Below are 27,777 nucleotides of genomic sequence, written 5' to 3' on the forward strand. Positions count from 1 at the left end.
TCTTTTGGCTTCCAAATATTAATGTTGGTATACTACTAAAAGCACATAAATTGAACAACTTTAAAAAATACAAGACCTAAAAAAACACAAGTTGGCTGGTGGCTTCCTCCTGACCAACCATGAAATGGAGAGAGATTTATTGGCCCACTTTCATGGCCTCTTTATATCGCTACATAATCTCCTCTTTGGGTTTTCCTTGGCCTAACTTGATAAATATCCAGTTGTTGGAGGCTATAGAAAGAGAGTTCTTATGTAGGTTTATACCATATTCTAAGCATATTGCATTCGTATTCAAGCTCATCCAATTTTGCTTTTGTTAAACAAGAAGGGTAATTACATTTACAATATGAGAAATATAGTGTTGCTCGTTATCATGGACCTTAATGGAAATTGAATGAAGGGTTTTTTTGGTGTCCTTGAAGAGTCTCTACATGATGATGAAATATTCTTCCCACCTCCTACAAATCCTCGAAATCCACGAGTTTGATTCCCTCCTAAATTATGCTTCTAAGAATAAGGATCGAGTATAGATTCAATTGCTTTGGATGAAAAATTACACCCATGGAGAATTTTGAAGTCCACCATACTTCTCCTCTAACACAAAAATTACTAAAACTTAGACTAAAAGGGCCCACTTAATTAGACTAAAGAAATAGAGGTTGAGGGTAGAATTTCCCTAAATCCAACACTTGAAAGTAGACACAAAATGAAATGAAAATTGAAATCCATAGTTAGATAATTGAGCCTTGGAGAAACCAAAGAACAACAATGCAAAAACTGAAAATCCTTTGCAACAACCAAGACATATGAATGACTCTTACCTGATTCTTGATATTTGCATTGATTCTAGGGGCCCTAAAGCAAGGTTCAAGATAATCTAAGGAAGGAGGTCCAATGTTAAGCACAACAAATTTCAAACCCAACCAATCAAGAAGGTGAGTATAACTTGATTTAGAATTTCATAATTTTTTTGAATTGATGGAATTGAAAGATATCATATATTAACATTGCATAATCTATTATAATATTTGAGAGTATTGAAATCATTTTTACATTAAAAAGTAGCTTTGTTAATTTAAAATTACAATTACAATCATGATCCCCCAATGGGGGTGGGCAAACGGAGGGAAATCGTGCTTTTGGGGTTGTCCCCTCATCACACATGGTTGAGATGCAGGGATTTAAGTGTGGGTTAAGGTGACGGTACCATTACCGTTCGACTTCTCTAGAAGTAAGTTATCGGAAGTTAAATGTTGTTATGGGTAAGGAATTAATTGTTGGAACTTGGCTAATGAGTGTTGGTCATAGGGAAAGCAATAAGGCCATCGAAGGGAACCATGTGGGCTCGCCTAGGTGTTGGCTCAGCTGGCGAAGCGCAGTGGACGACCATCTTGCAGTAGTGTGGCTCAACATCGCCTTTCAGATCAACACTTGGGACCCTAACAAAAATTTGAGAGATGAGCTTCTTCATTGCGATAAGCCTGGATGAGAATTTAGTTGCATTACAGTCAATCTTGACCGTGGGTTTCAAGCTGGCCTTGACCTTTGTCTACTAAAGGTAACCTCTCTGTCTTATTTTCGGGTCCCCGATTAGTTCTTAATTTGTGAAGCGGTTGGATTCTGGGATATGTTTAGTTTGTGATACGCAATGTGGAATTGGGCCTAGGTGGGTGGCATTGGATATTCAACTAAAGGGGTTTTAAGGTGTATGGGTCATGGGGTCACAATTTCTCAAGCCTTAGACGGTGTCTTGGTTTCTAGTTTGATTTTGTCTTTGCCCTAGCATTTTTTTCTTCTTTGTCTTGGTCTAGATCTCGTGACCACCTCTTTCATTGTTCTGGGTTTGTATGTGCTTAATTTTCTCTCTCACCCCCTGTTTAATCCATGTTATCGTTGGCCCAGGGTCAGTTCCTCATGGGTAGGAGCTTTGGCTAGATGGGTGATAGACACAAGAACTTGGAAGTTCATCATTTTATTGCGGAAGGTATCTTTGTTAGTGGATTAGTTTGGTCTACAACCTTTGTGTCTCTGTTAAGGGTTTCTTCCTCTTGGGGGTATAACACTCTGAGGCGAGGTTGGCCTGTTGTGCCTCAGGTTGGTGTTCTTGCCTCTGTTCAGATAGGCTACTTGGGACTCCTTTTTAGCTCAAGTTCATAAACTACTCTTGTCTGGTGGAAATGTCATGCTAATGAGGGAGGCCGCATTGTGGGGGTGGCCATCATGTCTTTGCAGGTCATCCGACCATCAATCAAAGTTCATCTTCAATTAATTTAGAAGGGAAGGATCGTGAAGGTGAGGTGGCACATGCTCCAGATCGTTCTCCAGGACAAGTGGATGTTCCATCTTCCTTGGAGTCCATCGCATATCAACTTAGAAGAATTCAAGCAAACACAAACATTATCAAAGAACACATGTATGATTATTGTAACGAATTGGTAGCTTACATGAATGACATTCAGTTCAACCAAAACGAGATTCTGGAACAACTGGACAATCTTCGCTTGATCCAATGTCGAACCAATGAACGTCTTCATGATGTGGAAGCTCAAGTTGAACACATCGACTTCCACATGCATGAACAGGTTGGATTTCTTGTTGCACCTCCTGTAGTTCCTCCCCATCCTCCTCCTTGATATGTTGTTGTCTGTATGTGGTATCTTGTTGTCTCCTTTTTGTGTTGTAAGGCTCTTTAGCCCTGCACGAATAATGACTGTATGGGTTTATCTTTGGCAAACTTTGGCTCCCCTTGCCATCAAGTCTAGTCGAAATGAGGCTTGGGGGGCTGTAGAGAAACATTTTGTACTGCCCGGTTTTATGAGAATATAATTGATGAAGTTTGACTGACAAAAAAAAACAATTACAATTATGATGACCTAACCAATTTTAAATAATGACACATCGTGTGTGTGTGTGTGTATAAACCCTTGCATAACATATTTTAGATTAATTTAGGATTAAAATAATAATAATAATAATAATATTAAGTGTTCCTCTTCAATTTCATTAATCACCTCTTTAAAAACAAGATATAGTATTTAACCTTTTCCTACATATAAAATCTTAATAAAATATTTCATTTAAAAAATTCAACAAAAGATTCAGACAACAATATAAATTGAACAAACATAACAAAACAAGTGTAATATGTAGTGTTGTTGCTTAGTACTCACCTCTTATATATATATATATATATATAATTTTTTTTTTATTTTTTTTTTTCGAAGGTGGCAAAACCTATCAACTCAGGTGTCAAACCAACAATGAGGACAACCATCTCTGGTATATATATATATATATATATATATATATATATATAATTTTAAATTAATATAATATTAAAAATTAATATAAAAGTTTAAGATAACAAGAGTTTTTTCATAATCTTTTGTGAGATCAATTTTTATCTACAAGTGGATTAAGAATTTGTATATATCAAACTTTATTTTAGATTTAAGTTTATACATGTCGAATTTTATTTTAAATTAAAAAAAATCTAATCACTCATTGCGCTGAGAGGCGCTCTACAACCCAATATAGGGGAGATGTGTAAGTGTAATATAAGACAGTTTGTCAACATTTTTACATGTGAGTTCAATATGTTAAATTTATATTAATATTAACATGTTAAATTTATAAGATGTAAAGGATTGAATAATTAAACTAGCTACAATTTATATCTTATATATTTTAATGTGGCAGAGGGTTTAGATCAAAAATAATTATAATCTTTTGGCTTTTACATTTAATTTAATTTAATTTTTTTTATAAAATAAAATTCAAATAAAATATTGATAACATATTTTGATTGTGAAATTAGAGATGGTTTTTAGGTATGTGATATTGATGAATCATGGTATTGGCCCATGGTATTGTAACAAAGTCTATTTACATGTTAATAATATCTATGATAAAGTAGGTGTGAATATCCATGGTTAAAAATATTGTTATATTGTAAGTTTATTGTAAGTATTAAAGTTTTTATGTAATTAAATTTAAATATAGTTACATAATCGATCCTCGATCGGGGTGGAGAAGATAGTTGGGCATTGCCGAGATCCGTGCCATGGACAGAGGTTGAATAAGAAAGGATGGTGGACAGACGTTTTATGGCCCTCACACACTTGCTTTCAGCCACAAGGTGGCAATGCGCATGAAGGATATTAATGGAAACTGGAGAGGTAGACGAGACATCTCCTTGCCTGGGTTTTATGCTATGAGCTTAGGTCGATTTGGAGGTATTGTTCTTGGCATTGTTATAGGCCTGCTCACAAACTTTGGGTCGCACGAGAAGGTACCACACGAGGTCTGCCATCCAGGTGCAAACGACCTTACCCTCTTCCCTGTGGACAACGATTGCAGGTATGTCAACTCAGTGTGCTTCTCTCATGCCCTTATCCCTGCGATTCACTTCTATTTGATGCTTCACTGGAGAAGAGTCTCCGAGATGATGTCTTGGGTTAGAAAGGAAATCTTCCATGAAATTTGGGAGGAATTTTTTTTTTTTTTTGATGGGATGTCTAAATATAATAGAATTGTCTTTGTCTGTTATGGAATTTTACTTTCTAGGATGTGCATGCATTTGGGGTCTGAGTATTGGAATTCAGTCTGCATTTCCTGCATGGGTGATTTTGTCCATTATCTTGTCTTTGTGATGTACCTGTTGACCTTTAAGAGAAGTAGTCTCCTGAGAAAGGATACGCTAAATGGATTTTGGGTTTTGCTTCAAGAAGGCTCAGGGAGCCATGGGTTGTTGTGTTCGGTCTGTCTCAACATACCCATCTCATAATCATGGGAGAGAATTCATTTTATAGCCTTAACGCTTACAATTATGTGGTATTATGTTGTGGCAATTATACAAGTTTGAATTCTCAGTGTGTGCACCAAGACCCTACACTAGTATGTCACCTCGAGCTAGAGGTATTGGCATTTGATTTTAGGTTATCATATCACCTTTGTGGTTGGAAGAGTTGCAACATGACACATCAATCCTCTAGAAGAAACACCTCGGCAAGGGGAGGTCGGGGCAAGATTCAAAGTGTTCGTCAACGATAGGGAGGCAACCAACCCCAACCACGTCCAGCGAGGGGACGAGGCCATAAATCCACCTCTAAACTTATTCGGGAATTTGTTTAGGTCTATCAGGCCAATACACAACCTCATATCTGCTAGTTAATCTCTGAGCAGGAAGCAGATTTAAACCAACAGGCAACAAGCATGGATATGGACGTGGAGGAATGGCGAGACTTGGTGTTGGACTCTGGACATTCCAGAGGTTGATCCTCTCAATATAAACAGATTGTTTATATATATTGGTTGATGAAGAATATTGTGGCTAGAGCCTTGGTGACTCCTTCAGCTAGCCCCTCCAAGGCTGATCCCGACCTCTAGGAAATTCATAAGGAATTTCAACTCATTCAATTCTAGATTCAACAATAGAATGCCCACCTTAGCCGCACATAGAAGCACATTCCATTTCTCCCTCTAATGGAATTGCTTGGTTCTAGTGCGAAAGATCCAACACTCATGGACTTGTTCGATGACTAGCAACATGGTTTGCATAAGTTTGAATTTTTATTTTTGCTCTGTATAGATGAAGGCCTTGCAAACTTTGATATTATTTCTTATTTATCTAGTCGCTAGGAGAATTAAGGATAATCAAACATATATAGTTATGATAGACAATCTCAAACTCTTTTGTTTTTGGATGGCTTATAATGCGGGTAGATGACCAACAAACCCGGTTTCCCAATGGGCAGATTGAGGCCACCCAACCACCTGAATATGGATGTAACCTACCCATTTTTGTTGAAAATGAATGAAAAAGGTCCCGCCAAGCTTATATATATATATATATATAATCATTATTATAATTTATAAGGTAAAATAGATCTTAACTTATAACTACTACTTATATGTTATATATTTTAATGTGATATGTATATAATGATTTTATCTTATCTAAGAAGTTATTTGTAATTTTATTAATAAAAACAAAATTACAATATAAGAAATTGAATTTTATTATTTTTATTACTTTTTATGGACAATACAACTTCTTCCTCATACCGAAGTCTATGCTAACCTAGATCCATCTTTACTTCAACCTAGATCCATCTTAATTTCAATCTACCAAGCTCCGAGAGGGATCAAATATCTTTTCATTTTAAAAGAGGTTTGGATCTAGGCTGGTTTAATTCTCACCTTTAAATAGACTATATTCGACATGAATACCATAGGTGAATACGATGAAGTTATTTTTATTTTAAAGTTTATTTTATTACTTTTATTTTATTTTGACGAAGTAAAAATGTTTTCACGTTACTAATTTTATTTTATTTTTATTTTTATTTTAATTTTTATGCAATTTGAGCGAGTGGAAAGGACGAGACAAAACATTAGAACATCTCTTCCATTATGGGATGGAGAGCCAACGCAATTACTTTTAGCCTTTTATTATTATTTAATTTAGCAGAACATGTGGAAAAGACAAGACATCTCTTCCATTATGAGATGGAGAGTGTCTCTCAGCGCAGTTACTTTTAACATTTTATTATTATTTAATTGAGCAGAACATGCAGAAAAGACAAAACATCACATCTGCATTGAAGAGGCCAGACCCGTTGCAAGGATTGATCATTTTCATCAGTGTAAGTTTAGGGAAACCTTGGAAATTGAAAGGAAGCCTATCAATCTGAATAGAGACGATGGTCGAAGCATTAGCAGGTGTTGGATCCCTGCCTTACCTTCCTAATATATATAAATTTTATTTTTATATTTTTCCATTAACAATTTTTAGCGTATATATATATATATATATATATATATATATATATATATATATATATATGTGTATATATATATGTATATGTATATGTATATGTATATGTATAAAATTTATTTTCATATTATTATTTATTTTATTGTTTGGAATAATTAAATTTGACACACACACACACACATATATATTTTATGGGTTGTTCACGGACACTGTGTCACTGCTACATCCACGGGAAAATCCACGTAGATCAACCCAAAGGGATCTACCCGCCGACCAAACTAGCAAGGCCTAACGCCAAGGGTGTCACGAGATTTGACCGAGTGACCTACGAGGTACTTAGCAATGGGAAACTATCCCTTGGGGCTATATTATTTTATTTTAGTTATTTCTATAGGAACTTCCTTTTGATTTAAATAATAACATTAATTTAATTCATTATTTATATTTTTATTTGTTTATATTTTTATTTTATTTATTTTCTCATTATTATTTATTTTATTTATTAGTTTTATTGTTTGGAATAATTAAATTAGACCCTATTATTATATGACCTTCTTTTTTATTAAAATAATAATAATAGAATTAATTTGATTCATTGTTTACAACTACTTTATTTATATTAAAAATTTGTTTATTAATAAATAATAATTATTTAGTCAAAACTTCTTGTTATATTCTAATGGTCAGAAAACATCTCTGCATCTATTTAATTTAATGCTAAAATTTGGTTCTTCATCTTGTTCGAGGGAGATTGCCTTGGAAATTTACCCTTTTTGGTAAAATTCTAATTCCCTTCACCTCACTAATATAAAGCGTCGAATGCCAAAGAGGCTACCAAAAGGGCGGGGGCTGAAAAGGGAGTTGTCTTTAGTGCGACTTTTTGGAGATTCGGGTGACGGAATCCGGCGGAAAAAAATGAGGCTAAATCTTGATTTGTATTATTTAAAATGGGTTTTTAACTGCATATTTGGATTCAGCACCCTGAAAAACCCCTAGGACGCTTTTATTGTGCAGAAATTACCTATCAACCTTGCAATTTCAATAAATTGCTGCCGGATTTTAGAGAAATTTGACCGGAAAAACCCACCGGAAAAGCTTCCAAAAAGTCTCACTAAAGACAACTGTGCTGAAAAGCACGCAAAAGCAGACATTTCTATTAAATTCGCATTCATCATCAGATAAAATCAAATTTAAACACGCCACTTCAACCTCGTTACGGCTATGGGGTTACGGTTGAAGACCAGTGGTTACGGCTGAATATTTTCGCAGAAAATGTATATATTTGGTTGCAATTGAGCAGATCTTGTTGTTTTGGTAGCCAAAGGCGTCGACATATTGTGCTTTCACAAGACTTGAGGTTAGCGGGCGAAGATCACCATGGCCTTGTTCGCAAAGTTTTGCCTTAGTGGATTCTGTAACAATTTTAAGACATAGTGAAGAAGCAGTCCAGTCCGACTATTGTATAATTTTATGTTGTTGGATGATGAATCCACAGTGGCAGCTTCAAACCCTCGACCATACTGAGTGGATCTTAAAATAAAATGAATTTCTCACTGGCTGGCGATTAATGCTCTCGCAATGATCATGGAATGGATTGGAATGGCTTTTGACCTGTAAATCATTTTTAAGTAACAACGAGCAGTGAACAGTGAGCAGTGTGAGAACATGGAGTTTTTATGCAGCAGAAGTATCGAGCAGTGAGCAAGGAGCAACGATAACCTGAACAACAGGGAGCAATGCGAAGTAATCTTGCATTTTATAGACCTACATATTTCTCGAAACAGGTTGGACGACAAATGCATTCAAACATGACAAAGGAACAAGAAATTTCAAAACATGTGGAGACAAATGATTTAGGACAAGTGAAAATTGCCTCATCCGCCAAAGCTGGGAAGTGGGTTTGGGTCAATGCCAAACAATATCGGGGCATTTTAAAATGAAGAATAGCCCATCTAAAATGGGAGCAAACAAGGAAGAAACGGTCTAAAAGTAAAAGTACTGGAGCCCTTCACAAAAAACACTCAAACAAGTCTCCTCTACAAGCACGTGGCAACAAGAAGTCCAAAGGAAAAGTCATTGATGATTCTTCCTTATATAGTCCCACATCCACACCTCTCATTTGGTCATCTGATCTTTATGTGAAAGAATTGTTAAATGCAAAACAAAGGTTGGAGGTTTTAGAAGCTAAAGGGCAGGAAAGAGGTCATAAAATTCATATAATAATAGCTGAGAACAAGGCTTTATCAGAAAGCAATAAAGTTTTAAAAGAACAAGTGGCATTGCTACAGGAAGCTCTCCTGATAGGGAAGACATAATGGCAACACATGAAGGCGTATGTGCGAAACATAAAGAAATTTGTAGTGGAAAGTACAGAGGTGGTGAATGTGAAATCATCCCAGGATAAAGGGAGAATGATTGCCCAAATAAACAACCATGAAGAGAACGCAAGAGAAGAAACTAAAGGAGGTTCCACCAAAGTTTCCAAAACTTGGGCTCAAGTTATTTGCAATTATGCTAATAAGGAAGGAGAAACAAATATTCAGGTTGACAACATGCAAGATAGTGAAGGCAAGGAAAGACAAAATAGGGCAGCAAACATAATTATTAAAGGGGTGAAAGACTATGGGAAAAATGAATGCACTCTTGACCTTGCAAGAGACTTCTTGAAAGACAAGTTGCTATGGCAAGGACAAATATACCAAGCATGGAGGGTGGGTAAGTTTAACGGGGAGAGAACCAAGCCCATAAAAGTCATTATGCCTAGCTTGCATAATAAATATATCATTCTAAGCAAAGAAATATCTCTTGAGGGGTTCTCGTTTTGTCCTAGAAGAAGATTTAACTGTAAAACAACAAGAGGAAAGAAGGGAGGAAATTTTAAAGGTTAGGGCAGCAAGAGATGAAGGCAAGAGAGCATGGATTTATAAAGGTAAAGTTGTGATAGGGAGATTTGGACCTCCTTCCAAAATAGAGCAGCAAGATGGTAATAAAGAAGAGGCTACAAACTCTTCAACAGGAAATTAGAAAGCAAGGTTAGTATGGGAAAGCAGGGACAAAGACTAAAATGTGAGTCTTGCATGTCAAAATAAATAGAAATCAATTCATACCCAGGTTTCCTTAAGATTAGTTTGTTGGAATTGTAGAGGTTACCCATGGAGACGAGGACCTGGGTTAGGGCCTATTGCGGAAGATAGAGACATAATTTGCCTCATAGAAACACATGAGCATTAAGGTGGTAAGACACCTCTGTTTGAAGGATACCAGAATATGGCAGTGTGGAACAAGGCAGTAGGGAATGGCAAAGGGCGTGAGGGTCGTGGTTTTAGTAAGGGAGAAAGAAGGTCGTCTCATTCAGTTAGGAAAAGAAGACTCAAAGAAGGAATTCATTTGGTTTAAAATATCAGAAAATGGAAACCACATCAGAAGTGCAGCATGCTATTTTGCACTGCAGGTTTCAAAAATCTACAAAGGTAGAGGGCCTGACCACAAAGATCCATTTGCAGCCTTAAAAGCGGATATTGCAACATATTCGCAGCTAGGTGAAGTCCTTATACTGGGTGATTTCAATGCTAGGACTGCAAGTGAGCAAGCTAGCATTCTTTGTTGTAAAGATGATTGTGACCCTATTTGGCTTACAGAATAAAGTAATCATCAGTGGGAAAGAATTTCAGAGGACAAGGGCTGCAATATCTTTGATGAAAAATTTCTTACTCTATGTGGGGCCTTTGATTTAGTCATTTGTAATGGCTTGACTAGATGGGAAAAGTCCGGTAATTTCACTTGCAATACTTACAATGGAGCAAGTGTGGTAGATTATGTAATTTGCTCGCATGGTTTGTGTGAGAAAATGGAGGAAGTTTTGATTGGAGATTAGTTGTGCGACTTGAAATCAAATCACAAGCCAAGTTATTTATGTTTCTCTTGGATTGGAAAGAAACAATTAGAGTAAAACATTTAGCATGTCCAACAAATCCTCCCACAGGGCAAAATTCTTTTGACCCCATAAAATTGTAATACCTTCAAAATGACGCTAGAGAGGCTCTTCGAGAAGGAGAAAATTACAATTCACAACCTTCATAGTCATGAATTAACACATTTAATTCAATGCGCACTTGCAAAGTGCAAAAGAGCAAAAATTAAGAAGTCTGAAACAAATTGCTTTCCGGTTAATGCTTGGTTTGACGAGGAATGCAAAAAGGCAAGGAGAATGTGGAAAGAGTCAAACAAGGATAACATAAAGCTCAAAGCTTACAAGTAGTTATTAAGCAAGAAAAAAGGTCGATTTCATGGTTTCAAGGAGGGAAGAACTAATCTTCCTTGGGAAAAATAATCCCAAATTATTTTGGAAGGAGCTCCAACCGAAAAAGATACAAATTGGAAATAATATTACAACTTCTAAATGGTTTGACTATGCAAGACAACTCTATGAGCAGGTTCCCAAGGTTGAGCTTCCCCCCTTGGTCAACACTGATATTGAACTCTTCAAGGTACAAGAGGTAGAGATGGGTATCAAGAAGTTGGGTGTTGGAAAAGCAAAAGACTTAGCTTAACTCCAAGCAAAATATCTAAAGTGGGGCTCAAAGATTCTTGCACCTCACATTACAAAAATCTTCAATAACATCATACAACAAGGGCTCCCCACACATTGGACAACTAGTCTAGAAATACATCTTTTCAAGAGCGGTGACGTCAATAATCCCTCCAATTATAGGACCATCATGATAAACCCTTTGTTTGCAAAGCTATTTGGAAGCATGCTAGAAAACAAAATTAGCAAGTGGGCAGAAGAAAGAGATAAACGTGCTAAAGGGCAAGCAGGTTTTAGACCTAAACATTCCATAGTTTATCATTGTATAACTTTAAGGCACATCATTGAAAAAGTTTGGGAGAAAAAGGAAGAAGTCTTTTGTTGCTTTGTTGATTTCAGAAATGTGTTTGACTCGATTCCTAGGGATAAGATTTGGCATAGAATGGAGGAACTCGGGGTTCCTAAAAATTTGAGAGTAGTTGTGCATAGGTTGTATGAAGAGGTGAAAGTCAAAATTAGAACTTCGGCAGGCATTTCTGAAAGTTTTAGAAGTGATATCGGGTCAAGTAAGCTTTCCCATTGTCTCCTACCCTTTTTGGTTTATATATCAACAAGCTTGAGGAGTAGTTAAATGCGCAAGGGGGTGATGGTATCTATTTGGGCAAGTTTGTTATAAGGCTTCTTTTGTATGCAGATGACCTTATTCTGATTCCTAAATCGCTCTTGGTTTGCAAGAGAACTTACTATCCCTTGAGAATTTTTGTATAAGTGTGGGGATGCAAGTCAATTTCAGCAAAACGAAAGTAGTGGTCTCCTCTAAGAAAAGAAAACATAACCAACATAAGTTCTACTTTGAAGGCAACATTCTGGAAGAAGTTGCCGATTACAAATACATCGGAATTGACTTCAACAAAAATCTAAGCTGGAATGGTTGTAGAAAGAAAAGAACTTTGGGGGGTTGGAAAGCATTTTATGCTTTTCAAAATAGGTGTAGAGAGGTAGAGTTATGGGACTGGAAAACCACTTAAACTCTTTTTTTGGCTTCTAGTGATTTCGGTGATTCTCTATGGTTGTGAACTGTGGGCCAGTAGTACATCTGACATGCAGTGCAGACAAATTGAGAAAATTTAGAAGCATTTGATTACAAACAAATTTAAGATTAAAAGTGCAGTTCTTTATGATATCTTGTTAAGTGAAACAGGGACTGCTCTTATTGAAGCAATTGTTATGGTGCGAGTCATAAGGTATTTAAAAAAAATTGAGCAAATGGAAGAGGGTAGATGGCATAAGGTTGCCTTTAATGATAGATTGTGCAAGAGCAAAAAAACTTGGATGCAACAAAATAACAAATGGTTTAGTAAATGGGGTATTTGCTTGAACACGTGTCCCATTAACAACAAAGAGATAAAATCTTTTGTTACGGAAAAGTTCGACAAGCGTACTTGGGATAAGGAACTAGGAAGAAAGAAAAATTACTATATTGAAGTGTTTAATCCCACTCATAGTCATCAACCAAAAGCATACATAGAGGCTAATATCTCTTGGAGAGCCAAAATTCTTATTGCTTAGTTAAGGACTAATTCTCATCAACTCCGTTGTGAAATAGGGCGCTAGAAAAGGCCAAAGGAAGTGTGGGAGGAAAGAGTATGCATTTTTTGTTCTTTGGAAAAGTGGAAACAGAAAAACATTTCATTTTAGAACGTGAGGCCTTCAAAGACAACATGGAAAGTTATGCAGATATGCTGGCAGCCAGCTCTTGAGATAATCTATTTAGCGAGGGGTTTGTCGAGAAGCTTGGAGCATTTATTTTGAAGCTTCACAGAAAAGGGTCGAATACATCAAGCAGATGAAGAAGCAATTTGCCCCATAGGCTATCTTTAACCTCGTGGATGTTAAAATAATTTCTTTCTTTCTTTTTAGATGGTTCAAAACATGTAGACTAAAAATTTCTTATGTGATTTTCGCTGAATGATATCTCAACAAACTTTCTTATATTACACTTATACATCTTCCCTATACTCCGAATCTACCAAGCATGGTAAGAGATCAAATCTCTTGAAATGCAAACCTCTTCTAAAGTGAAAAAAAATTTGATCCCTCTCGGTACGTGGTAGATTCAGAGTTAAGATGGATCATACTTAAAATGGATCTAAGCTAGTATAGAACCTAGCACGGGGAAGATGTTGTATTGTCCGTAAAAAGTTAAAAGTAATAAAAATAATAAAATTCAATTTGTTATATTGTAATTTTGTTTTTATTAATAAAATTACAAATAACTTTTTACATAAAAGAAAATCATTATATACCTATCACATTAAAATATGTAACATATAAGCGATAGGTATAAGTTAATCCATTTTACCTTATAAATTAAAATAATGACTCATAACAATATTTAAATTTAATTAATAAATACATAAAAATATTAATACTTACAATAAACTTATAATATAACAATATTTTTAACCATAGATATTCACACCTACTTTACCATGGATATTCACGATATTATTAACTTGTAGATAGACTTTGTTAGAATGCCATGGGCCAGTGCCATGGTTCATCAATACCACATATCCAAAAACCATTTCTCCTTTCACAATCAAAATATTTTATCAATATTTTATTTGAATTTAATTTTATAACATTTTTTCTATATTAAATTTAAAAACAAAAAAATTATAATTACGTTTGAGATATATCTAAACTCTCTATCACATTAAAATATCTAAATGTAAATTGTAGCTGGTTTATTTATTTAATTGAGCGGACATGTAAATGTTTACACATCTTTTATGTCTTAAAAATTGAATATTTTAATATTAATATAGATTCAATATATTGAATCTATATGTAAAAATGTTGACAAACTTTCTTACACTACATTTACACTTCTTGGCTATCGCAATAAAATATTTATATAATATTTTGAGTTTGAAATGAATTCTGGTTATGGTTTTTGAGTGTGGTATTGATTTGCCATGATATTATAACAAAACACTAAATTATTATGACATTTGACTACAATTTTTTATTTTATTTTATAGTTAATATACAATTTAATTTAAAACCACGTAAAATTAACCATCAATCAATTATAAAAAAATAATTTATATTTAAAAAATATTTTTTATTTTTCAAAATATTAAATTTAATATTTATTTTTTTCAAAATTTTAATATATTTTATACAATTTATTGAAAAATTTCAATCATACAAAAATAATTTATATTTAAAAAAAATAATTCAATTATAAAAAATAGCTTATATTTAAAAAAATAAAAACACTATTTTTTAATTTTCAAAATATTAAATTTAATATTTATTTTTTTCAAAATTTTAATATACTTTATGATGATGATGGTGGTTAACGTCCACTGAGACCAAACTTTGATTTATCGAACCTAAAGAAACGAATTATTTAGTTTGATTTAAGGTTTTATTCCTATGCTCAAAAAGCTTGGAGAGAAGCCTCTCGAGCTTCCTGTAATTTTGACAACGTGAAAGGCTAGGAAGGTCAGTATTGCAACAAAGATTTTGAAGCTGAGATCTAATGTGGTTGTACGCAGGGCACTCTAAGAGGAAGTGATTTTCATCCTCGATGTTCGTATTCTCACAGAGATGGCAGAACCTTTCCATCCATGGTGTTTTAGGAACTGCCCAATGACCCGTTTCACTATGGAGCTCATGAGAGTTCATTATAATCTTGGCTATATTAATTTTCTTCTTTGAGCTAGTTAAAACAAAGAGATACTTTTGATCTTCTAGGGTGGGGTTGATGACCTCCTTATAATATCTTAATTTTCTTTTAGCTGCTAAATCTTTCTCACACCACATTTTTTCTTTGAACTTAGAAGTAACAATATTTTTAATGTTATTAATGTTTTGCAATGCAACATTCTCGTTGATCTCCCAATGGTTTAACCAGGCCCTGGTGTCTTTATACCAACCTCGTTTGAGCCTTAGGTGGTTTTGGCTGGAATTTAAAGCTAGCTTAGGAAGTCTATGGTCTCCTATGTTATTGATATTGTGTTTGTACAACAAAAGCCTAGTCATAGCTAGGTTCTCGATAGGGGAAAGACCCACTTCTATAAGGAGAATAGGATAGGGTGTGTTGCTTTTAATTTTGAGGTTATACGTTATAAAATGCTTTTGGATTTGCTCAATCTTTCTCCAGGATTCTCTAGAGATGCTACAACCCCAAACTTCACATCCATATAAGATAACCAGAGTGACTAAAGTTTCAAAGAGGAACTTTTTTCTATCCCACATTACGAGGTTTGTCGTTTTACAATTATTTTCAAGACCAAAATAGGCTTTCCATCCCCCATTAACCCTTTTCTCAATGTTATAGTTCCAGTTGAGCTTGTGATGAATATCAATTCCTAGGTACTTGTACGAAGACACTTCCTCCAAGTTACCATTGTCATCCATAAAATTAGCGTAAGTGTCCTTCTTGGATTTGATAATCATAATTTTTGTTTTGTCAGTGTTAACAATCATACCCATGGTAGAGCAGAAATCCTTAAGAAGTATAAGTTGCTTATCAAGATCAGATGGGCACCTTGCGAGAAGAACAATATCATCAGCGTAGAGAAGAAGGATGATGATTATCCCAGCTAAGATCGTGCCAGCACATCCTGCTTCCTTTAAACAACCTTCTAGCTTGTCGATGTAAATGCCAAATAGGGTAGGGGAGAGGGGGCAACCTTGTTTAACTCTGATATTACACTTAATATCTTTTGACCACCCCTCATTGCTCTTTAACTTGGCAATTACACTCTCGTATAACCTTATAGCAACAACTCTCAACTCAAAAGTAACCGTTAGCTCTTCTAATCTGTTCTAAAGGTTTTTTTTAGGAACTGTATCGAAAGCCTTTCTAAAGTCCACAAAGCAACAAAAGAGATTGGATTTATCATTGCGGCATTCCTCCACAATGATCCTAAGTGTAACGAGGTGGTCTATTGTTGAGTGCTACTTTCTAAACCCACTTGGCCTTAGCCCACTTACCTTCACTTTCAAGCCATATGCTCAACTTCCTTTCCAAAATAATACCATATAACTTGGCTAGGAGAGGGCTGATCATAATTGTCCGATAATTAGAGGGGTTATTTGTATCCCCACTTTTAAAAATAGGGATAATGAGGCTTTGAGTCCATGGTTTAGGGAACCCTTGCTTGACCGCTTGATTGAAAAGCTTGTGAATGTGGGGGATGAGGACATGACCTCCAATTTTTAAGATTTTCGCCTGGTAACCTTCAATGTCCTTAGCTTTCCCATTAGCCAAGCGATTAACCCCAAAATCAATGTCTTCTAATGAGAAAACTTCTTTCGTTGTGAGCAGGGTTTCAAAGTTATCCATGACATTTGGAGATTCATAAAGCTTTTTAAGATAGGAATTCCAGTCGTGTAAAGCAATTTTATTATTATCTTTAGTTTTCCTAGTTAGAATTTGCCTCTAGAATTTCTTAGGAGCTACCTTAGAGAGGTGTAAGAGATTCTCTTGTCTTTTACGAATATACTGCCTTTTTTCCTTTTAGTTAGGGCTTTCTATATTTTTATCTTGCCAATTTTAAGAGATTCATCAACAACTTCCTTAATTACTCTCCTAGCACTTTTACAATCTTTGTCATACCATGGGTTGGTTTTGCTATTTATTTTATTACTTGAAACTTCAATTGAGAACTTGTTAATAGAATATGAGAGGGTTGTAGTGAAATTATGATAGAGGTCTTCTATGCTGTCTATACTAGATAAATGAAGCAAATTAGTTTTTAATTTATTTAGAAAGAGATCTTATTTATTTCTATCAAAGCTTAACTTCTTTTGGCTATAAGGATTATCTTCCATGGGATCTCTATGCATGACAAAATTGAGGGTTATAAGTAAAGGCCTATGATCAGAGTCAGGCTCGTGGTCGTTTAAGATGTCAAAATTTGTTATTTTGTTGTATAGAGGGAGATCGGAGATAACATAGTTTACCACGCCGCTACCAAGCCCATTGATGCAGGTCATTTGGCTAGAATTGGGCCACTTCTTTAGACCGTTGCAAATTATGAGATCCTGAGCACTATAGAGCTTGACTAGCTCCGACCCAAATAAATTCTCCCTGAGGTCTTCAGAGCTTCTTTTGTACTAGCTAGTCAGAGAAAGGTCTTCGTCTAACCAAAGAGGATTAGGGTTGGAATGATTGCTTAAAAGAATAACTTGGTTGCTTGAAGTTCGAGCATTAAAGTCACCCATTAAAATGATATTGCCTTCATTCCTTAGGCTAGAAATATCATTCTCTAAACCATTGTAAGGACTATTTTTATCTAGATTATTTTTCTTATAGAAGTTAGAATTGATGGGGGGACATAACAGATTGCTATGTAGGTCTTTTTATCATAAATGTCAGTAATTTCTATCCAACTATATTGGTTGTAAGGGTCATTTTTATAAATCCTAGCATGGGGAGAGATGTTATTTTTAATGTAACAAGCTATACCCCCAATGCCTCTATGGGAGGATCGCTTATTTTAGGTAGACCATAATGTAAAGCAATCTATGTTAGGGATCTTAGATTCTTTGTGCTCCCAAGTTTCAACAAACAAAATAATATCAACATCATTTGAGATCCAACTTAGTTTAGGGCCTTTGTTCCATGAAAAGCCCCGACAGTTCCAAGAAAGAATATGGAGCATGTTGAATTGCTATCTATTATTATCTTTTTGGTTTCTATCTCAAATAACGGCTTTTCCATTTCTAATTATTGCCCATTTTCCTTCCTTCCTAGCTTCCTTTACCTTTTGAACCTCCTTTCTCAATTTTGCTTGATCTTTTGGAATGAGATCTTCATTTATAAATATTCCCGTTCCTTTTAGACTTGAGGTTTTACTAAGTATGTCATACTTATGGTCAGTAGAGCTCACCTTTATTCAGATCAACCTTCCTTTATTTTCAGTTAGTTTCCCCAACCTTGTTGCTTCTATGAGACACGTTGTTTCAATTTGTAATCTGTTATGTAATTCTGTTTGGGCTATGGTTAAAGTATCATTGTCTACCTCTTTTTTCAAACTAAAGATTATAAGGTTCAAGGCCTTTTTGTTACGCTTATGGTCTAATTCTATCAATTTTTTCATTTCATCTTTAATTGGTTTGATATCTAATTTATCTGCTACACTATTTAGGGTGAGGCAGCTATTAATTTTTTCTTCTAGCTCTTTAATCATGTCCTTCATTTTAAGACTCTCTAAAGTATCAGCATCTACTTGCTGGGATGTTTGGTTCATATCTTGGTTTTGCTTTTCTATAACCTACAACCTAGTTTCCATTGCCTCCATCTTATTCTCTAATAGTTTTATTTTATTTTATATTTGTTTTTGGATCTTGTCTTCAAGAGATGTGAATTTATTTTCCAGCATGGCTACTAACTCTGTTTGTAGCTTGACTTATCTTTCTTCTCTATGTTTCTCTAAAAACTCTATATACTCATAGAGGCTCTGTAGAGTAACTGTGCTAGGTCTACCTTTGGTAATCTTTGGTAATTGTGGTGAATTATTCATACTTGAAAATATATGAGCACATATGTATTAGAAAAATATAAGGAATGTGTGCACCTGATACCAGCAACTCGGACCGCAGACGCACATTCCCCATATTGTTTTTCTATTACCGTAGAGAGATCGTGAATTATTCCACAGAAAGATCGTAAATTATGACCACAAAAATCGTCAATTATCACTACAAATACATCACCCTAAATTATTACCACAAAGAAATTGTAAATACATAACCCTAAATTATTAGCCTTATTAAAAGTGAAAATACAAAACAATATAAAACAATATAAAGTATAAATAAAAATTCAACAAAAAGATCTTCCGAGCCGCATAAATATAAATAAAAATTCAACAAAAAATCTTCCGAGCCGCATAAATTGAACTAACATAACGATACAAGTTTGTGATGTAAGTCGATAAAAATATTAAAAACTCGTTAAATTAATGGGAAATGTGCGTCTTCAACTTTAAAATTATCACACACATGAAATGGGCTAAACCCGTTTTGCCGAATTTCCACAGAGTTCGGCCAACAAAAAAAATAAGACTTTGCACTGTTAAGCTTTTTATTAAAAATTCAACGACCAGAATGGTTATGAACCCCTTGAACGGGTAGTCAGAACACTCGTCTGAAAGATTAAATTTCAGTTCATCTAAATCTATTGTTGCTTGATGGGTTTAAAATCATAAGGAAACCAAACATCCCGTGCAACAGTAATGTCATAGAAGAGCATTTTCCAAGCGTAAACAAAACACAGCTTATCCTCATATAATGCTGCTGAGACCGAACACATACCTGCTGTTGCATGATTATTAGTATCCCAGCAATCTTCTGGTTATTTTATCTAAGGAAGTTCGAGAAAATGTGCAGTTCAGCAAGGGTTTTAGGATTTCTTTCAAAGTCTTCTTTAGTGTCCAAGAGCATATATCCATGTGACTTACTTCCCTATGCCTTCTATATTCGTTCTTCAACTGCTTATAGCCGTACTATTCCTTTTTTTATTTTCACCTCTTATGTGTATCAGGGTCGGAGGAACTAACATTGTATGATGGCACTTACAGGCAGTTGCCCACAGCATTGGAATTACTTAGCAGCTCAGCTGCATGTCAAGAGAGGTGCAACCAGCTTCTGTAATTATAAATGGGATCTTGGATTGGCGGGTTTCAGGATCAATAACGATGAAGATTCTGCAGTGCCAGGCATCCGGAGGATATCAGTCTATGTGCCACTTAATATGGGGAGGCGTTCTTCCAAAATCGCTGCCAGAAAGGTATTCTAGGGATTTGAACTAAACCAACCATTTTAGTATAATCATAATCCATGATGTTATTCTCTGTTTCGCAATTGCCACTCTCTAGCTATTAAACACAAGTCGAAGCTAATGCTGCTGCATTGTATACTACATGCCCAAACTAATGGCGTTGGGTTGCATACTAAGTGCCCGGCAAATAAAAATTAAGTTGGATTTCAATCCTTGAGAATTGATGGTCAGATGTCAATCTTCTAAGGAGTAATATTATTTTTTGAAGCCAATGAAGTGCAGCACTCATTGTGACTTTGGAAATGATGAGTTGTATTGAGAGCAAGCCTTCTTACATTATCTTTTCTAACCGTCACTCGTGACTCAAGTTCATCTAGTCTCGGATCTCTGCTATTATCTCGTTGCTTCTTGTTTGAATAAGATATATGCTAACACACTGGGATGGTCCCCTCTACCACCCCCTAAAAAAGACAGCTCCAATTGATGTGAAGGGTAAAACACCTAGGGCATAAAAGATGAAAATAGAGCTTTCTTACCTTTTTGGGCACTCCCATCTTATGACTCCTGCAGGTTTTAACTGCTAACAAGACGAACATTTCCCGTTAGTGATTTTTTCTTCTTCTTTCTTTCTTTAATTAATCAATTTATGATTAGATATTTTCTAAAAACAGAGAAGTATAATAATTTTCTATAGTAAGCATTGGAGGGGTTTGTTTGATCTGTTAACTGCCTTGAATGTTCCATTGGATTGTTTGTTACAATATTTTGAATGCTATGACAAATATAGTAAGCTTATACTCCATTATGCACTGATTGCTTATGATATTACAAGCATAACACTCAAATTATTGGAGATTATAAGAGAAAAGCTACATAAGAAGAAATATGCTCACCTTGGATACAATGAAGACAAGATGTGCCCTGGGAACCTGATAGATACAAGGTATCTGATTGCCACAAAATACATTGATGCCTTATGTTGAAGCTCCTCACTTTATTATAGGCTTATGAACCTTGCAGCACAAGCTACCCTGGTCCCTTAACCCAAATTAACACAAGGATGGCCCTCATTAATGTGTTAGGCCTTATTTCATAACTATGACATGCCTAATCCCACAAAACGACACCATGAATATCTTTGGCCTTATTTCATAACTGGGACACACCTAACCCTAATTAAAGCAAGGTTGGCTTCATTAATTCCTTAAACCTTATTGCATAATTTATTAATTATGACATACTTCACAAAAATTTGGACTTTAATAATGTCCAAGGCCTTAGTAAACGGATAAAAGAAATTCATGCAACTTACTCGGGAGTTTTTTTTGAGAGTGCCCTATAGGCTTAAAATTGTGTTCCTTCCCTCTATGGGAAGTGTTCTCAAGAGCATGCTTCCAGAGCATTCATGCGGATTTTCACAATTTTGGGTTTTTTTTTTGACTTGCCAGCTGGTCTTGGCACAATCTCCCAGACATCGTTCTGCATGATAGAGGAATACTCCTCCACCATGGCATCGCATCATACCTGCTGAGAAGCTACCTCCTTATAACAGGAAGGCTCTGAGTCTATCACCTTAGTCGTAAGTGCCATGTACCCCATATATCTCTGTGGCTGTTTACTCTATTTGAATGTGGAGTTGGGGGCTCCAACTTTTTCCCGAGCTTCCCTAATCAACTAATCTGCCCACTTGGGTGGTCCTCTCCCTGCACTGGGTGTCACTGGTTGAGTTGGCCCCTCTAGCTCTACTCTCTCCTCCTGTTCCTACGCTTTTTCCTCAACTACATACTGGTTGGCCTGCCTAACAACTAGCTGTGATGAAGCCTGAGAAACTGGTTGAGCTTCCCGTTGCTCCTCCTCCTGTGTTGCACCCTGCTCGCTCTTTAAGGACTTCCTGAGAGCCCTCTCTTCCTCGAACTTCACATCACGTCTGATCATTATCTCCGTAAGTGTTGAAATATACACCCCGTATGCCTTATATGTCTCACTGCAACCCACAAAAATGCCCTTCTCTGTTGTGGGCTCTAGCTTTCTCTTGCTATCTGAAGCAATGTTGCATTAATCGTTATCGGGATAATATCGGAGCGAGGAAAAAATCGGAAATAATCGGGAAAAAATCGTTTGGTACAATTTTTTTTTTTTTTTAATATCTAAACCATCTACAACATAAAATAAATACATTGACACATAAATATGATAAAAGAACTAATATATAAGATGTTTAATATCATTTCTAGTGCTAAAATCACACATAACAGTGAATCATGTCTTGAATAGTAAGTTCTGACTCCTGAGTCCCAACTCAACCTCAAAATATCAACAAAAAATATAATAATGTATCTCATATCATGGGTCATAATGTCATATACAATGAAGTGAACCAAATAACTAAAGTCTAATACTACTGATTTCCTTTGCCCCTCTAGATGTAGATGTCAGTGGAGTTGGCAGGCCATAGTAGACTATGGAGTCTGCTGTGCTCTAGAAGCTGAAGAACAGCTACAGGAGGTAGACCACGTCCTCTACATGTGGCAGGGGTAGCTTGGGTCACCTCCTCCTCCTAAAAAAAAAAAAATATATTTATTTATTTATTTAATTTTATTTTTTTTCCCACGATTTTTCCCAATAAATTGCGAATTTTTTCCCCACGATTTTTTCCAAATAAATCGCAATTTTTTCGAAAAAATCGAGCAAAAAAATAATAATTTCCGAGTACTACTCGCGATATTCTCGTTCTGATGAAAAACTCGCGATAAAATTATAAAATCGCAATAATATCGCGATTTTCACAACACTGATATGAAGACACAGGGCAGTAAACAAGATTGCCAAAGATCCAGAAGTGAGACACATTATGCTTCTTGCCTGTGAAAGCCTCCTTTGGTGTAACTTTGCCTAACACCCTGTGTTGACCCCTGTTCTGCAAAAATACTGCAGTGTTGCATGCCTCTGCCTAAAGAAACATAGGTAGCCCTAGTCATGCAACATAGCCTTTGATGCTCCAACAATGCTCCGATTCTTGTGCTCAACCACCCCAATATGCTGAGGGTTATGAGGTGTGATGAGCTCTCTTCTAATGCCCTCCTTGGCACACAAGTCCCTGAAAGAATTGGAGATGTAGTCCCCACCATTGTCTGACCTCAACACCTTGATCCTTCTACCAGTCGGGTTCCCCACCAAGGCGTTGAACTCCACGAACTTCGAGAAGACCTGATCTCTCTTCTTCATGAAGAAGATCCATGTCTTTCCCAAGTGGTCATCAGTAAAGGTGACATAATATCTGTATCCCATTAGGAATGGAGAGGAAAATGGTCCACATACATTTGAATGTACCAGCTCCAAGATACTCTTGGCCTTGCTATCTCTGCTAGAAAAAGATGGCTTGGCATACTTGCCAAATGTGCAACCCTTGCGCAGAGCCTGCTTGAGAAACCCATGTGCAGATTATTCCTTAGTCGCGCAGCCAAAAAACCCTTGCGCAACCCTGAAGTGAACTGCGCCCCCTTTCTTGCGTCTTTCACTTGCTCATGAGGAAAATAACATGATTTTTGGTCTTCAATCGGAGACCCGCTCTGATACCATGTTAACTTTCTAATACCCAACTGTTAATTTAATAAAAATTCTGAGATGAGGAAAATGAAAACTGAACTCCAAACTCTTTTACTAAATATGCTGAGTATTCTAACAAATAATAGCAACGGAAAATAAAATCACGAAGACACAAGCACACAATAAATAATACACCAGAATTTACCCAGGAAACCCCAACTGGGGAAAACCTGCCAACTTGTGTGTTTTATTATTATTCTGCTCAGCAAAAATCTCAAAAAATTGATTACAAACACTGGGAAAAATTCCCCTTCAATTTGTTGTCCCTCAACACACTGTTTTGCATCTCTATAACCAACCTGGCCTCTGCATGTGCAATTGTATGGATTTGTACAAGCTATTCAGCCCTTCTGTGTAGGCTGACTCGGCCTTGGTAAGTGAGCATGCTGCTGAAGAAATTGTTGAGGCTATTCGACCTCTTTCTCTCTGCCCTAGCATGCTGAACTAAAATCTCTTCTTGCTGACCTAAAACACACAAGTCTCTAGTGTGTAATGATGATAGCCAAGTTTGTGCCCTTCCCTTTTTATAAACTCGCACTGGCCGGTCAATTGAAGTTGAACTGGCCTATTAACTAAAGCCATTAACTCAAGTTGAACTGCTGAGCTCGATTTACTATTTTTGACTATAGGAAAATTAGAAATTTTCGTAAGTCAAAATTAAGTGAAAGTACAACTGTGCCATAGCTTCACTTATGGGTTCCACTGCCAAATTTAGCGCACTTCTAAATTTAGCATAACCCTTCCATCTATAACTTCAATTAACAATTTTGTTAGCTTAAGTGGCTGCTCTGCACAAAGTGACATACTATTATGATAGGCCTTCTTGAAATATAAAGCTGCTAAGTGGTCTTTTCTCAATTGATGATGTATACAACGAAGATTGTTCTAGAGCGTACATGGCCCCCCCTGCTCTGATCTGTTATTGCATGTTGTCAGAAGTTTAATAGCATTTCGATGATTACCATGAGAATATTCCAGCTGAGTGTTCAGAAACAATGCTCGTGAAGAATCCCTATCATGAGCAGTGTTCACGACCATTTTAACTTCACACTTTGTTGCCATAGGAATTCTCTTGAGGAGAGGACGAACCTTGTAAAGATGTAATATAAGCTTCAAGTAACTTTTAGGAGGTAATTTTTCAACTGCAATTCTTAAGTCACCTGACATTGATAAAGGAGCAGAAGAAGGCCTTCAATATTTTGATTTTCATTGCCTAAGGTTGACAAGAACGTCTCATAATCAAGGGCCTCATTTGATAATGTCCTTATAAGATTGATTTTAGCATTCGCTGTAGCAATAAGTGAATTGCTGGAGTTCTGTAGGAATTTACAGGGTAAGTTCCTCAGACAGAACACCAAAGGACACCGCTCACAAACAGATCACAGATCAATACACCAGTACTTTTGACGTGGTTAAAACCCTCAAAGAGGGAAACAGTCCACGGCTTGAGCCAACGCGGCCACTTCAGGCAATTTATTAATAAAAGAATGAAAATTTACATATGCTTCTCTCATAGATGGATTACCCTACAAATGACCCTCCATGCTCTTTAAATAGAGATCATGGACCAATCGGGTGTTAAGCCACGGATCAAGTGTCGGTAATACCGAGAGAATGAACCGTCGGATCACTACATATCGTGACCGTCGGATTGTAAGTTACAAAATGTACATAGTAAAGAAACACACTTTACCTAACTCTATACCTAACTCTATACTAGACCAAGTTGTACTTAACTAGTTCCTATGTGTCGAAATATCCTAACATCCCCCCTTAAGAACAACTTGGGATAGGATTGAAGGATTTACAAATATGACACAATAGGAGAAGGAAGGAGGCACTAGAGCCTATCCCCCCTAGTGACAACTTCCTGAACTCCAACCATAAATCGAAGTTTAGTGAACTTCGCCTTTGTGAGAGCCTTTGTAAAGATGTCTGCAACTTGATCATCTGTTGAACAATATTGCACTTCAAGAACATGGTCGTGAATGAGCTTTCTGATGAAGTGCATGTGCAGTTCAATGTGTTTGCTGCGCTGATGTTGGACTGGATCTTTGCATAGCTGAATGGCACTTTGATTATCACACCAAGTGTAGTCGGATGCTGCTGCTGAAAGCCAAACTCTGACAGGATCTGACGAAGCCACGAGGCTTCCTTACTAGCTTCTACGGCACCACGATATTCTGCTTCTGCTGAAGAAAGAGAAATGGCACCTTGTTTCTTGCTAGCCCATATAATAGGTCCTGAACCAAGAGTGAATACATAACCTGCAGTAGACTTCCGATCATCAGGGTCACCAGCGAAATCGAAATCAGTGAAACCAACCAATAGAGGAGATGCTTCGGCACTGTAATGAATCCCAAACTGAACTGTACCTCGAACATAACGAAGTATTCTTTTAGCTGCTTTCCAATGACTTTCACGTGGGTTTTGCATAAACCGAGCAACAAGGCCAACAGCAAAGGAAAGGTCAGGACGAGTATGGGTTAGATACAAAACTTTTCCTACAAGTTGACGGTATAAGGTAGCATCAACTTCAGGAGAAGTACAAGTGACTGAAAGTTTGACTCCAGACTGAAAGGGAGAAGGGGCTGGCTTACAGTCTTCCATGTGAAAGTGGCGTAGAATATCACATGCATACTTGGACTGAGAAAGGGAAATACCTTCCTTGGATTGCAAGACTTGAAGACCGAGAAAATAATGTAAGTGTCCTAAGTCTGTCATTTCAAACTTCCTTTTAAGGCTAGACTTCACATGGTTTATAAGGTTGGGATCACTACCAGTCAGGATAAGATCATCAACATAAAGAACAAGAATGATAAGAGACTTGCCCACTTTCTTGGTGTAGACAGTATTGTCAGAATGACACCTAGAGAAGCCAGATTCTAAAAGAAAGTTATCCATTTTGGCATACCAAGCTCGAGGAGCTTGCTTGAGACCATAAAGGGATTTCTTAAGCCGACATATAAGGCTGGAGTCTGTTTGTATAAAGCCAATAGGTTGTTCCATATAGATTTCTTCATGCAAGTCCCCATGCAAGAAGGCAGATTTAACATCCATCTGATGGACTTCCCATTTGAAAGAGGCAGCAAGGGAAAGAACAAGGCGGATAGAGTTCATTTTGGCAACAGGGGAGAAGGTTTCAGTATAGTCAATGCCTTCAACTTGTGAAAAACCCTTAGCAACAAGACGAGCTTTATGTTTATCAACTTTCCCATCTGGTCCATACTTGGTTCTGTAAACCCATTTGCATCTAACAAGTTTTCGTCCCTTTGGTAGAGGAACAAGATCCCATGTATCATTTGCCAATAATGAATGATATTCTTCATTCATAGCTGCTTCCCAATCTGGATGGCCTGAAGCTTCTGCAAAGGTGTCAGGATCATAATTCACTGAAGCTTGAGCCAGTAAAGAAGAGGCTCTCTCGAACTGAGAACGTGTACGTCGCTGATCTGTAGGATCACCGGCAAGATCACCTGCTGCATCCCGAGTAGCACAGACCCATTTTGGAAGCTGAGGAGCTGAAGGAGGATCCTGAGAAGGTGGGGGAGGATTTTCATCCTCGCTTTCATCATCTGAAGAAGAAATATTTTCAAAAGTAGAAGAGATAGGGAGAGGTGGCACATCCGCCGAACTAGGCTTGCAGGCCGATATATTTTCATCAAACTTTACATCTCTTCTAATGATAACATTTTTGGACTTAAGTGGAATAAGTCTATATCCTTTGACATCTTCAGAATATCCAACAAAAATACATTTTTCACTCTTTGGTTCTAAAGCTTTATGTTTCTCATTTGGAATATGGGCCCATGCTTCACTTCCAAAAACACGAAAGTGACTTACATCTGGTTTGTTTGAGCTCCATGCTTCTTATGGAGTGATATTCTTTAAAACCTTAGTAGGAGTGCGATTTATTATGTAATTTGCACAGTTAGTTGCTTCTGCCCAATAATTAAGACTAAGTCCTTTAGATTGAAGCATACAATTAGACATTTCCTTTAAGGTGCGATTCTTCCTTTCAGCTACACCATTTTGTTGTGGAGTATATGGAACAGTATG

At 36.4% G+C, this 27,777-nt stretch overlaps 1 protein-coding gene across 1 annotated transcript in view; it reads left to right on the forward strand.

Annotated features, from left to right (window-relative positions):
• Positions 1-19,305: 19,305 nt before the first annotated feature.
• LOC149258432 (YebC-like protein) overlaps positions 19,306-27,777 on the forward strand; it is a 219,581-nt gene continuing 211,109 nt past the window's right edge. The window contains exons 1-2 of the mRNA XM_089415357.1: positions 19,306-19,783; positions 19,913-20,121. Of these exons, the coding sequence (XP_089271483.1) occupies positions 19,657-19,783; positions 19,913-20,121 (336 nt within the window). The 5' untranslated portion in view covers positions 19,306-19,656. The remainder of the gene's footprint in view (positions 19,784-19,912; positions 20,122-27,777) is intronic.

The sequence above is a fragment of the Pinus tabuliformis genome, chromosome 6 (genome assembly GCF_031772625.1).
Source record: "Pinus tabuliformis cultivar Carrire ecotype Pingquan chromosome 6, CPIR1, whole genome shotgun sequence".
In the NCBI taxonomy this organism is placed as follows: Eukaryota; Viridiplantae; Streptophyta; class Pinopsida; order Pinales; family Pinaceae; genus Pinus; species Pinus tabuliformis.